Source organism: Phocoena phocoena, chromosome X (genome assembly GCF_963924675.1).
Source record: "Phocoena phocoena chromosome X, mPhoPho1.1, whole genome shotgun sequence".
NCBI lineage: Eukaryota > Metazoa > Chordata > Mammalia > Artiodactyla > Phocoenidae > Phocoena > Phocoena phocoena.
The window spans coordinates 100,530,186-100,544,758 of record NC_089240.1 but is presented as its reverse complement, the minus strand read 5'-3'; the positions used below and the strand labels follow the sequence as shown (position 1 = coordinate 100,544,758).

The window sequence follows — 14,573 nt, the reverse complement described above, 5'->3', positions numbered from 1 at the left end:
CAAAGAAAGTTTAGTATTAGTTGTTTTTTTGGTTTGTTTTTTTATACTGCAGGTTCTTATTAGTCGTCAATTTTATACACATCAGTGTATACATGTCAATCCCAATTGCCCAATTCAGCACACCACCATCCCTACCCCACCGCGGTTTTCCCCCCTTGGTGTCCGTACGTTTGTTCTCTACATCTGTGTCTCAAATTTTGCCCTGCAAACTGGTTCCTCTGTACCAGTTTTCTAGGTTCCACATACATGCGTTGATATACGACATTTGTTTTTCTCTTTCTGACTTACTTCACTCTGTATGACAGTCTCTAGATCCATCCACGTCTCAACAAATGACTCAATTTCGTTCCTTTTTATGGCTGAGTAATATTCCATTGTATATATGTACCACATCTTCTTTATCCATTTGTCTGTTGATGGGCATTTAGGTTGCTTCCATGACATGGCTATTGTAAATAGTGCTGCAATGAACATTGGGGTGCATGTGTCTTTTTGAATTATGATTTTCTCTGGGTAAATGACCAGTAGTGGGATTGATGGATCATATGGTAGTTCTGTTTGTAGTTTTTTAAGGAACCTCCATACTGTTCCCCATAGTGCCTGTACCAATTTACATTCCCAACAACAGTGCAAGAGGGTTCCCTTTTCTCCACACCCTCTCCAGCATTTGTTGTTTGTAGATTTTCTGATGATGCCCATTCTAACTGGTGTGAGGTGATACCTCATTGTAGTTTTGATTTGCATTTCTCTAATAATTAGTGATGTTGAGCAGCTTTTCATGTGCTTCTTGGCCATCTGTATGTCTTCTTTGGAGAAATGTCTATTTCGGTCTTCTGTACATTTTTGGATTGGGTTGTTTGTTTCTTTAATATTGAGCTGCATGAGCTGTTCATATGTTTTGGAGATTAATCCTTTGTCCGTTGATTCGTTTGCAAATATTCGCTCCCATTCTGAGGGTTGTCTTTTCGTCTTGTTTATGGTTTTCTTTGCTGTGCAAAAGCTTTGAAGTTTCATTAGGTCCCGTTTGTTTATTTTTGTTTTTATTTCCATTACTCTAGGAGGTGGATCAAAAAAGATCTTGCTGTGATTTATGTCAAAGTGTGTTCTTCCTATGTTTTCCTCTGAGAGTTCTATAGTGTCCAGTCTTACATTTAGGTCTCGAATCCATTTTGAGTTTATTTTTGTGTATGGTGTTAGGGAATGTTCTAATTTCATACTTTTAAATGTAGCTGTCCAGTTTTCCCAGCACCACTTATTGAAGAGACTGTCTTTTCTTCATTGTATATCTTTGCCTCCTTTGTCATAGATTAGTTGACCATAGGTGTGTGGGTTTATCTCTGGGCTTTCTATCTTGCTCCATTGATCTATGTTTCTGTTTTTGTGCCAGTACCATATTGTCTTGGTTAACGTAGCTTTGTAGTATAGTCTGAAGTAAGGGAGTCTGATTCCTCCAGCTCCATTTTTTTCTCTCAAGACTGCTTTGGCTATTCAGGGTCTTTTGTGTCTCCACACAAATTTTAAGATGATTTGTTATAGTTCCGTAAAAAATGTCATTACGGAACAGAGTTCTGTAAAAAATTTGATAGGGATTGCATTGAATCTGTAGATTGCTTTGGGTGGTATAGTCATTTTCACAATATTGATTCTTCCAATCCAAGAACATGGTATATCTCTCCATCTGTTGGTATCATCTTTAATTTCTTTCATCAGTGTCTTATAGTTTTCTGCAAATGGGTCTTTTGTCTCCCTAGGTAGGTTTATTCCTAGGTATTTTATTCTTTTTGTTGCGATGGTAAATGGGAGTGTTTCCATAATTTCTCTTTCAGATTTTTCATCATTAGTGTATAGGAATGCAAGAGATCTCTGTGCATTAATTTTGTATCCTGATACTTTACCAAATTCATTGATTAGCTCTCGTAGTTTTCTGGTGGCATTTTTAGGATTCGCTATGTATAGTATCATGTCATCTGCAAACAGTGACAGTTTTACTTCTTCGTTTCCAATTTGTATTCCTTTTATTTCTTCTTCTTCTCTGATTGCCATGGCTAGGACTTCCAAAGCTATGTTGAATAATAGTGGTGAGAGTGGACATCTTTGTGTTTTTCCTGATCTTCGAGGAAATGCTTTCAGTTTTTCACCATTGAGAATGAAGTTTGCTGTGGGTTTGTCATATATGGCCTTTATTATGTTGAGGTAGGTTCCCTCTATGCCCACTTTCTGGAGAGTTTTTTATCATAAATGGGTGTTGAACTTTGTCAAAAGCTTTTTCTGCATCTATTGAGATATCATGTGGTTTTTATTCTTCAGTTTGTTAATATGGTGTGTCACATTGATTGATTTGCATATACTGAAGAATCCTTGTATCCCTGAGATAAATCCCACTTGATCGTGGTGTATGATCCTTTTAATGTGTTGTTGGATTCTATTTGCTAGTATTTTGTTGAGGATTTTTGCATCTATATTCATCAGTGATATTGGTCTGTAATTTTCTTTTTTTGTAGTATCTTTGTCTGGTTTTAGTATCAGGGTGATGGTGGCCTTATAGAATGAGTTTGGGAGTGTTCCTTCCTCTGCAATTTTTTGGAAGAGTTTGAGAAGGATGGGTGTTAGCTCTTCTCTAAATGTTTGAGAGAATTCACCTGTGAAGCCATCTGGTCCTGGACTTTTGTTTGTTGGAAGATTTTTTTTTTTTTTTTTTTTGTGGTATGCGGGCCTCTCACTGTTGTGGCCTCTCCTGTTGTAGAGCACACGTTCCAGACGTGCAGGCTCAGCAGCCATGGCTCACGGGCCTAGCCGCTCCGTGGCATGTGGGATCTTCCCAGACCGGGGCACGAACATCTGTCCCCTGCATCGGCAGGTGGACTCTCAACCACTGCACCACCAGGGAAGCCCGTGTTGGAAGATATTTAATCACAGTTTCAATTTCATTACTTGTGATTGGCCTGTTCATATTTTCTGTTTCTTCCTAGTACAGTCTTGGAAGGTTATACCTTTCTAAGAATTTGTCCATTTCTTCCAGGTTGTCCATTTTTTTGGCATAGAGTTGCTTGTAGTAGCCTCTTAGGATGCTTTGTATTTCTGCGGTGTCTGTTGTAACTTCTCCTTTTTCATTTCTAATTTTATTGATTTGAGTCCCTCTCCCTCTGTTTCTTGATGAGTCTGGCTAATGGTTTATCAATTTTGTTTATCTTCTCAAAGAACCAGCTTTTAGTTTTATTGATCTTTGCTATTGTTTTCTTTGTTTCTATTTCATTTATTTCTGCTCTGATTTTTATGACTTCTTTCCTTCTGCTAACTTTGGGTTTTGTTTGTTCTTCTTTCTCTAGTTCCTTTAGGTGTAAGGTTAGATTGTTTACTTGAGATTTTTCTTGTTTCTTGACGTAGGCTTGTATAGCTATAAACCTCCCTCTTAGAACTGCTTTTGCTGCATTCCATAGGTTTTGGATCGTCGTGTTTTCATTGTCATTTGTCTCTAGGTAGTTTTTGATTTCCTCTTTGATTTCTTCATTGATCTCTTGGTTATTTAGTAACGTATTGTTTAGCCTCCATGTGTTTGTTTTTTACGTTTTTTTCCCTGTAATTGATTTCTAATCTCATAGCGTTGTGGTCAGAAAAGATGCTTGATATGATTTCAATTTTATGAAATTTACTGAGGCTTGATTTGTGACCCAAGATGTGATCTATCCTGGAGAACGTTCCATGTGCACTTGAGAAGTGTAATCTGCTGTTTTTGGATGGAATGTCCTATAAATATCAATTAAATCTATCTGGTCTATTTTGTCATTTAAAGCTTGTGTTTCCTTATTAATTTTCTGTTTGGATGATCTGTCCATTGGTGTAAGTGAGGTGTTAAAGTCCCCCACTATTATTGTGTTACTGTTGATTTCCTCTTTTATAGCTGTTAGCAGTTGCCTTATATATTGAGGTGCTCCTATGTTGGGTGCATATATATATTTATAATTGTTATATCTTCTTCTTGGATTGACCCCTTGATCATTATGTAGTGTCCTTCCTTGTCTATTGTAACATTCTTTATTTTAAAGTCTATTTTATCTGATATGAGTATAGCTACTCCAGCTTTCTTTTGATTTCCATTTGCATGGAATATCTTTTTCCATCCCTTCACTCTCAGTCTGTATGTGTCCCTAGGTCTGAAGTGGGTTGGGTCTCTTGTAGACAGTATATAGATGGGTCTTGTTTTTATATCCATTCAGCAAGCCTGTGTCTTTTGGTTGGAGCATTTAATCCATTCATGTTTAAGGTAATTATCGATATGTATATTCCTATGACCATTTTCTTAATTGTTTTGGGTTTGTTTCTGTAGGTCCTTTTCTTCTCTTGTTTTTCCCACTTATAGAAATTCCTTTAGCATTTGTTATAGAGCTGGTTTGGTGGTGCTGAATTTTCTTAGCGTTTGCTTCTCTGTAAAGCTTTTGATTTCTCCATCAAATCTGAATGAGATCCTTGCCAGGTAGAGTAATCTTGGTTGTAGGTTATTCCCTTTCATCACTTTAAGTATATCATGCCACTCCCTTCTGGATTGTAGAGTTTCTGCTGAGAAATCAGCTGTTAACCTTATGGGAGTTCCCTTGTATATTATTTGTCATTTTTCCCTTGCTGCTTTCAATAACTTTTCTTTGTCTTTAATTTTTGCCAATTTGATTACTATGTGTCTCAGCATGTTTCTCCTTGGGTTTATCCTGTATGGGACTCTCTGCACTTCCTGCACTTGGGTGGCTATTTCCTTTCCCATGTTAGGGAAGTTTTCGACTATAATCTCTTCAAATATTATCTCTGGTCCTTTCTCTCTCTCTTCTCCTTCTGGGACCCCTATAACGCGAATGTTGTTGTGTTTAATTTTGTCCCAGAGGTCTCTTAGGCTGTCTTCATTTCTTTTCATTCTTTTTTCTTTATTCTGTTCCGCAGCAGTGAATTCCATCATTCTGTCTTCCAGGTCACTTATCCGTTCTTCTGCCTCAGTTATTCTGCTATTGATTCCTTCTAGTGTATTTTTCATTTCAGTTATTGTATTGTTCATCTCTGTTTGTTTGTTCTTTAATTCTTCTAGGTCTTTGTTAAACATTTCTTGCATCTTCTCGATCTTTGCCTCCATTCTTTTTCTGAGGTCCTGGATCATCTTCACTATCATTATTCTGAATTCTTTTTCTGGAAGGTTGCCTATCTTCACTTCATTTCGTTGTTTTTCTGGGGTTTTATCTTGTTCCTTCATCTGGTATATAGCCCTATGCCTTTTCATCTTGTCTGTCTTTCTGTGAATGTGGTTTTTGTTCCACAGGCTGCAGGATTGTAGTTCTTCTTGCTTCTGCTGTCTGCCCTCTGGTGGATGAGGATATCTAAGTGGCCTGATCGGAGGGACTGGTGGTGGGTAGAGCTGACTGTTGCTCTGGTGGGCAGAGCTCAGTAAAACTTTAATCCACTTGACTGTTGATGGGTGGGGCTGGGTTCCCTCCCTGTTGGTTGTTTGGCCTGAGGCAAGCCAACACTGGAGCCTATCTGGGCTCTGATGGGGCTAATGACAGACTCTGGGATGGCTCACACCAAGGAGTATTTCCCAGAACTTCTGCTGCCAGTGTCCTTGTCCCCATCGTGAAACAGAGCCATGCCCCAGCCCTGCAGGAGACCCTCCAACACTAGCAGGTAGGTCTGGTTCAGTCTCCCCTGGGGTCACTGCTCCTTCCCCTGGGTCCCGATTCACACACTATTTTGTGTGTACTCTCCAAGAGTGGAGTCTCTGTTTCCCCCAGTCCTGTCGAAGTCCTGTAATCAATTCCCACTAGGCTTCAAAGTCTGATTCTCTAGGAATTCCTCCTCCCGTTGCCGGACCCTCAGGTTGGGAAGCCTGATGTGGGGCTCAGAACCTCCACTCCAGTGGGTGGACTTCTGTGGTATAATTGTTCTCCAGTCTGTGAGGCACCCACCCAGCAGTTATGGGGTTTGATTTTACTGTGATTGTGCCCCTCCTACTGTCTCATTGTGGCTTCTCTTTTGTCCTTGGATGTGGGGTATCTTTTTTGGTGAGTTCCAGGGTCTTTCTGTCGATGATCGTCCAGCAGCTTGTTGTGATTCTGGTGTTCTCGCAAGAGGGAGTGAGAACACGTCCTTCTACTCTGCCATCTTGTTTTCCTCCTCGACAGTGGTAACTTTTAAATGTTAAATGTTTTCATTTAGTTTCTGAGTAGGCATAATTTACACCATGGTGTGTGCACTCAGAAGTCAGCAAAGATTATGAGTTCCAGGACTGTATCAGGAAGCCTGGAGTGAATCTGGGTGAAACTAGGCTGCTGTGGGTTGGTGTAAGCTGTGAGCCTGTGGCGGAGCTCCCGGCGTGGTATCTGCCCAGCCGCTTCAACTACATGTTGCTCTGAGGAGTCATGGCAATGCCCTTTTTTGGTGTTGTGTAAATTGCCTACTTACATTCAGAGTGTGAATTGCACATTTCACTACTGCTAGGTTCTGTTGTAAAACCTGGTGGGATGCCATCCTGCGACGGTCATGTTGGGAAACCCTCGGTGGCGTAGATGTTTACAGGGCCATCAGTTTGGAGCTCAGGTATGGCCGAATCTTCTCATTTCCAAGAGCAGCAGACAGGAGCACCCTCTTGTCACTCCACGTGTGCACAATTCTGAGGCTACATTTCTCTCTGATTGCAACACACCTTCAGTCAGTGCACTTCTAGCTCCATTCTGTTTTAAAGAGTTGGTTTTCTAGACTTTAGTTGTCCAGTTTTGAAAAACTTCTTCAATTCCCGTAATTCCTGGGGCTTCAAACTCTGATCCACCCCTGGGGTCAATTTATAGCTCAGAGGAGACACGATGTAACCGTTTTGGTAAAGACAGATTCTCTTGCAGAACTCAAAGGTGCCAAACATAACTCCAAAATATGGAACTATCTGTTTAAAAAGAAAATGAAAATCATGTTAAAATCTTAAAAGAAAACATCAATGCGTCTGCAATCGACTTGGATCAGGGTAAACTAAGATAAAGGCTGTAGACAATACAACATGGTCATTCTTTTCTGGAATCAGGGAAGATGGCAAAATGCAAGCTGGCCCAGTGAGGGTTGGGGAGGGGAATGGCAGAACCATTGAAGGGCACGCCCTGGGGAAGCCTGGGTCTGGGTTGATATGCATGTAGGCAGTCTGACACTGCCTGTCAACATATGCTTGTCCTTTTTTTTGGCTGTGCCTCGTGGCTTGCAGGATCTTAGTTCCCCAACCAAGGATCAAACTTGGGCCCAGCAGTGAAAGCACTGAGTCCTAACCACTGGACAGCTAGGGAATTCCCAACATGTGCTTGTCTTGATTGGAATCAGGAATCACTTTGCATCAAGGTTAGTCCAAGGTTAGTCCACAGTTCTTAACTTTTTTTTTTTTTTTGGTTATGGAGTTCTTTGGGAAAATAATGCAAGTTATGGATCCTCTCTGCAGAGGGATGCACAGATGCCCATATAAACACATTTTTGCATACAATTTTAGGATAGGGGGTTAAGTTCCCTTTGGAGTCCATGAACCTACATGTTGGGAACCTTTACACTAAATGCTCAGCTCCTCTGGGATGGTGTGTCAGATGCCCCAACACTGCACAGGGTCCCCACTCTCCAGGGCTGACAACCAGCCTGCATTGTGCTAGAGGAGTTGTTTCCAGGCAAACTGTAGGGGGAGCATCAAAGGCACAGAACAGGGTAGAAGTGAAAGAGGCAGACAAGCAGTAGACTGACCACTCCTCTCACCTTCAGTAAGTTGGCTGCCAATCCATTCCAGAGCCCCAGGACCCCTTGGGCTTTCACTATCTGCCGGAAGCAGTCCACTGCTCCTGAGAAATGGACATCTACTCCTCCACAGTGGGGAAGGTAGGAGCTCTGAGCCTGGCAGGAAACAGAAGATGGGATGAGGTGATTTAGCCACTGGGAAATAATGGTTCTAGTCAAGTAGTCAAGGTCTCAAGTCTGGGCTCTGGATGCAATGTCCTAGCCAAGATGATGATAAAGAATGGCTGCCACGAGGCTCTACCTGTTGCGTGGGCTTAGAATGAATATTAACATGCAGTAAAGCCATGACACCCCATTCACATATTTGTGGCTATTTTTTCTTGGAAGGAAGCAGCCATTTGGGATGGACTCAACTTCACACTTAACATTGCCTCCCAAACTATGCCCGTTGGAGGCAGTAGACACCTCTCAGGCCCTTCATCTTTTCTTAAGTGACTTCTGTTTCCTTGTCTTAACCGATTCCTCCTCTGTGAAGTTCTCAAGTGGGCACTGCTCATCTCCCCACATCACAGATGTCCCAGGCTGGGGAGCAGAGGGCAGGGCATTCTTCCAGCTCCCTCTTTCTGTTCCCAGACCCTGACTCTGCTGCTCTCATGCCAAAAGCTCTCAGCTGGGGCTCGTGCCACTGAACCACAATCCTGGTCCCTGCCCTCAGCTACTGGCCTCCTGGCCACTCTTTCACATTCACTGAGGCCTGTGACACCTGGTAGCTCACCATCTTCCAGACTCACCACCATCGTAGGGAACTTCGGCATCTGTAGTCACAAGCCTTCCCATACCTAGTTTCTGGACCTTCAGTGATCCTCAGCTTTACACCCCTTTGGCCACCCCATGGATTTCATCATCACCCCCAGTACCATCCTGACTGACCACCAAAATGCCCCATCTTTGAAAGTAACTTTTTTGTCCTTTAGAAAAACAATTTTACGATCAGATGAAATAACTTTTCACTATACCATCTATATGCAAATGGACTCTATTTGTTCACTGTGAGGGGGACAGCCCCTCATAGCTGGCTTTCAGAAATGGTGACAAGTTTACCTCAAGCTACGCACCTACTTTGGTTAGTTTCTGAAATGTCTAGCTGAGGCTAGTATAGCATTTTATTGCAATGGAATCAAGCCCTTCCATGTGGGAGAGGCAGTAGAGTATAAGAGTTGGAAAAGCATAAACTCTGGAGTCGGACAGGCTGGGTTCTAGCCCATGGCTGCCCCACTTACTTACTGGCCATGTGACCCTGGGCAACTCACCTAACCTTTTTGAGACTCAGTTTCGTTATTTGGAAAATAAGAATACTATCTGCTGTGAGAATGAATGAGATGTGCCTGCAAAGCACTCAGCGGTGTCAGGCACATGGAAAGGATCAATAAATATGAGCTAGTGCTGCTATTACTATTATGTAGAAATTATTCTAAATATCAATCAAATCCCTTACCTGACCTATTAGTCCTCTGTCTCCACTTCTGAACTGCTCGGACCAGTGTCCTCATCCATCCAGCTGCCCCGCTCCCTGATGCCTCTTTTTTTTTTTTTTGAGGTATGTGGGCCTCTCACTGCTGTGGCCTCTCCCGTTGCGGAGCACAGGCTCCGGACACGTAGGCTCAACGGCCATGGCTCATGGGCCCAGCTGCTCCACGGCATGTGGGATCCTCCCGGCATGTGGGATCCTCCCGGCATGTGGGATCCTCCCGGCATGTGGGATCCTCCCGGACCGGGGCACGAACCCGCGTCCCCTGCATCGGCAGGCGGACTCTCAACCACTGCGCCACCAGGGAAGCCCCTCCCTGATGCCTCTTAACCACCATCGTTCAGATCACTAACCCCTCTAGTCACACGCCCTCTCCCTTGTCTCCCAGGCCACCACTTCCCTGCTGGCTTCACGGTCCTCTTTTTTTGTCCTCCCAGCTCTTCTTTTTTTGTTCCTAGTCTCAAAATCCTTTGCCTTTCAGCTGATCTCCATGCCCCCCTCCCCACCAACCCCTTCTCTGCTCCAAGCCGCTGAACATGAATCCACAAAGGGGCAGGTCGGTGCCACCAAAGCTTTGAGGTCTCTAACCTCTGCTGGATCCTCATACTGCAGAGCGAGCCCTGGAAGCATCCTTTCCCATTCCTCACAGTGGCTCTTCCCAACCTTACCACATCCCTCAACGCCCCGCACGCCACACCGTGTCCTCCGCCCTAGACAGGCGACCCTGCCTCCCAGTTCATAGGGAAAATAGATCATCTTTTCTTCCCACTGGTGCCCTGGATCTCACACCTTTGAACTCCTCTTGGGCACCTTTCCCAAGAGACCTGATTTTCCCCCCTAGCAGAGGAATAAACTCAAGTCCCTCCCAAATTAAAAATGACCCCTTCCTCCAATCTTTGTCCTATAGACACTGCCCAATCTCATTCCCAGAGTAACATACAGTAAAGTTACCTTGTTTCGGTGTAGAGTTAGTTATATGAGTTTTAACACATGTATAGATCTGTGTGCCCACCCTCACAATCAGGATACAGAACTGCTCCATCAGCCCCCAGAATGCTCCTGTGTTGCCCCTTTATGATCAAGGTCACCCCCAGCCCCGGGCAGCCGCTGATCTGTTCTGTCCCTATAGTTTTGCCCTCTGAGAATGTCACATAAATGGAAACATACAGCATGTAACTTTTTTGAGACGGGCTTCTTTCACTCAGCGCGATGCCTTTGAGAGTCACCATGCTGTGTTCATCACTAGTTTCTTCTTTATTGTTGAGTCGTATTGCATCGTGTGGATGTTTGGTTATCCATTCACCTGCTGAGGCACAGCCCTTCCCACCTCGCCACTCACTGCTCTACCCACTCACTGTGGCGTCTGTCTCCATGACTTCACTGAACTGATTCTGACCAGACCTATATCTTTTCCCTGCCTTTTAATAGTTGGTGTAATTATTTGCTTTCTTTACTGGTCTGCTCCTACCCCCAACTAGAAGTTCAGCTCTGTAGGAAAAGGGATTTCTGTCCTCCATCAGGACGAAGGGTGAACTTTGGGGTTTGGCCTTCCCTTTGAGGTACAGTAACAACCAAGCACAGACCAGAGTATGAGAAACAGGATATGAAATGAACAAGCTGAGTCTCCAGCCTGGAGTTACAGGAACCAAAATGGTCAGGGGACTTTGGCGAATGTCTTATTTTAAAGCATTTAACGCAGCACTGTTCCGACTCGGCCTCCTTCCCTTCTTGCCCCATTGAGAAAGAACTGCTGTCAAACAGATATTAAGCCTCCTTTCCCTTAGAAAGAATCAGCCTAATCACAAGATTTGAAGTTCCTCCTGCTACGGTAAGACTGAAATATTGAAAAACGGAGATTGTGTTCATGTAGGAAATTAACTGTCTTATTCTGCTATGAGATAATATTATTGATTTATTTTCTGCCGGTTTCCAGTAAAACTGCAAAAAGCCCCCAGTCATGAGTCAAGGTAATAATTTTGCAACCTGAGACCCCCTACCACAACTAAAACAGAAGACACTAACCAAGTGTCTAACTCCTGTATAACTCATATACGTGAGTTATATGACAGGTCAGTTATAATCAATTTGTGATGAATCGGGGGCCATCTGTAGTCAATCTTAGGACCCTAACAATCTTCCAAATGTCTTTCCTTCACTCCACCTTCACCACCAAGCCACCATCAGTGCTCACACGGACCACCGCAGCAGCTTCCTTAGTAGTCTCCTTGGGACATAAAAAGTTTGAAACTCCTTGCCCTCCCTCCCTATAGAGCAGCTAGAGTGATTTAAAAAAAATCAACGCATTTTACTCACCTGCTTAAAATATTTTAATGGCTTTATTAAAGCCACTTAGGATAAAATATAAATTTCTTACTGTTGTCTGTAAGCTGCAGTGGTAATACAGTGGTAAATATTTAACAGCTGGTTCTGTGGGCGGGGGAAGCCCTGAGTTGTAGCATTTGCTGACCTCAACGGTGTAAATACTCCCACCCTGGCAGATTGCAGGCTACCAACTGTGAGGTCAACCAGCTCCCAAATTTGCTGCAATTTAATAATCAGCTCTCCTGAGCCAGTAGGAGATGGCTGTAGCACATGACTCAAAGGCTCAGGCCCTGAGTGACCTGCCCCCGTACATATTTTCAGTTTCATTTTGTGTCACTCTCTCTGCTCACATACTACACTTCAACTGCACTGGCCTTCTTTCTGTTCTCCTCTGCCCACCTCTCTCCTCTGAGCCACAGGATCGTGTAACCAACTATCTACTTGACATCTCCACTCGAAAGTCTAACAAACACCTCAAACTTTATATGTCCTGCTCAGAACTCCACCCCAACGCTGACTGTCTCTAGTTGTCCTCATGTCAGGACATGGCACCGCCATTGACCTATTTGATCAGGCCCCAAACTGGAGTCACCCTTAAGTTCTCTTCATCTCTCACCTTCTGCTATCTCATCTCTCACCAGCTAGTTCCAGTGCTCCAAATGTATCCCAAATCTGTCCACTTTTCTTTCTTCCCACTATCATCGCCCTCGTCCAAGCGACATCATCTTTCACCTTCACCACAACCGCTGCTAGCTCGTCTACCTGCCCTTATTCCCCACAGAGCGGCCAGGGTGATCTGATCTGGTTACTCCTTGACTTCAACTCTTCAGGGTGCCCCTGTTGCCCTCAGAATGAAGTCCAGACTCTTTCATCTGGCTTACCAGGCCCTCCATGACCTGGTCTCTGCCTGCTTCTCTGTCTGATCTCCTGTTCCTTCCTGCGTTACATTCTGTGCTTCAGACACTTTTCAGCTCCACTGCCAGTACCTCTCATCTCTCTTGAGTGACGACCACACTTTGCTTACCCATCCCTTCGTTTCCAGTCTCTGCCCTCTCCGATCCATCCTGCACACAGCAGCCAGGTACCACTCAAAACTCATCAGATGCTGTCATTGCTTTGCTTTGAAACCTTCACCAACCCCCAATTTTCCAAAGAAAGACTTCCAGAAGGAGTGTTTTCCAAAGAAAACAGAATTCGAAACTCTCTACAGTTTGGCCCCCACCTGTCTTCCCAGTATCATTTCCCACTATCACCCCGTGATGGTTAGTTTCATGTGTCAACTTGGCTAGGCCGCCGTCAGTACCCAGCTATTTGGTTAAATACCAGTCTGGATGTTACTGTAAAGGTATTTTGTAGATGAGATTAACATTTAAATCACTAGGCTTTGTTGATTTGATAAATTAGGAGCTTGGGATTAACATATACATACTACTGTATATAAAATAGATAACCAACAAGGAGCTATACTCAATATTTTGTAATAACCTATAAGGAAAAAGAATCTGAAAAAGAAGATATATAAAACAGAATCACTTTGTTGTACACCTGAAACTAACACAACATTGCAAATCAGCTATATTTCAATTAAAAAAAAAAAGAATCACTAGACTTTGAGTAAAGCAAATTACCCTTCATAATGTGGGTGGGCCTCATCCAGTTAGTTGAAGGCCTTAAGAGGCAAAAAGACTGAGGTGCCCGGAGAAAGAGGGAATTCTGCCTGCAGTCTGCCTTTGGACTTGAACTGCAACATCTCCAGTCTGCTGGCCTACCATGCGGATTTCAGACGTGAGCCAAGTAACTAAAATCCATCTCTCTCTCTCTCTCTCTTTCTCTCTCTCTCTCTCTCGCTCTCTCTCTCTCTCTCTCTCTCTCTTTCTCTCTCTCCATATATACATCCTATGGGTTCTGTTTCTCTGGAGAACCTTGACTAATACCTACCCCCACCCCAGGAACCCTACATCCAGTCACACCCATTACCTCCTGAACATTACGTATACTTTTTCTGATGGGCAAAATTCTCCTCACCCAGGTCCACGTCAGATGCCACCTTATCTTGAAACTTCTTGATGCTGTGATTGGAACTGCTTGTTTCCTTGCTCCCTCTTCCTTTGTCTCCTTCCCTCCTTTTCTTGAAATTTACCTCTCTCTGTGTTTTTTTTGTTTTTTTGTTTGTTTTTTGGCTGCGCCATGTGGCATGCAGGATCTCAGTTCCCCGTCCAGGGATCAAACCCATGCCCCCTGCAGTGGAAGTGCAGAGTCCTAACCACTGGACCGCCAGGGAAGTCCCTGTTTTTTTTTTTAAAACACTTTTTATTGTGGAAAATATCAAACATATACAAAAGTGGAGAGGCTAGTAAAATGAATGGAAAGTTCCACCACCCAGCTTCAACAATTAGCAGTGTATTGACAATCTTTTTTCATCTCTATCCCTTGCAAGACATAATTTTAATTTATCTGTTTAATTTAAATTTAGTTATGTTCCTCGAAAATACAATGGCTTCTTCTCTAAAATATAAAATAAAGTATATTACATATATAGAAATATATAATACCATTACCACACCTATATTTCCTTAATATCATCATGTATCTAATCAGTGTTCACATTTCCTTGATTGCCTTATAATTAGTTTATAGCTTCTTTGTTTGAATCGAGGTTCTTTTCCTGTTTTGTGCTCCCTTAGTTATTGGTTAGACCTCTGCTGTGGTCCAGGCTACCTGGTATGAGTTATCTGGGTGCAATTTCTGGGCTGGCAGCCAGCAAGCTCATGGGAGCAGGCACTAGGCCTTCCTCACTGTCCTAGCTCTTTGGGGTCTAATACCCTTCATTGCACATACTGGGCACTCATTAAATGTCAAACAAAATCCCCCTTAATATCAGTGTCACTAGTAGTTTTTCCCAAATACAACTGTTTACCCGTGACCAGGCTCAAGTAAGCCACGTGGATGGCCATGAAGTAAAATAATGGCCAATATTTACAGAGTGTTAGGTGCC

General features: G+C 43.2%; 1 protein-coding gene across 1 annotated transcript in view; it reads right to left on the bottom strand.

The window, feature by feature from the left end:
• Positions 1-6,709: 6,709 nt before the first annotated feature.
• SLC25A43 (solute carrier family 25 member 43) overlaps positions 6,710-14,573 on the bottom strand; it is a 33,511-nt gene continuing 25,647 nt past the window's right edge. Inside the window, exons 4-5 of the mRNA XM_065901238.1 lie at positions 7,750-7,884; positions 6,710-6,910 (exon numbers count right to left, since the gene is read on the bottom strand). Coding sequence (XP_065757310.1) covers positions 6,710-6,910; positions 7,750-7,884 — 336 coding nt within the window. The remainder of the gene's footprint in view (positions 6,911-7,749; positions 7,885-14,573) is intronic.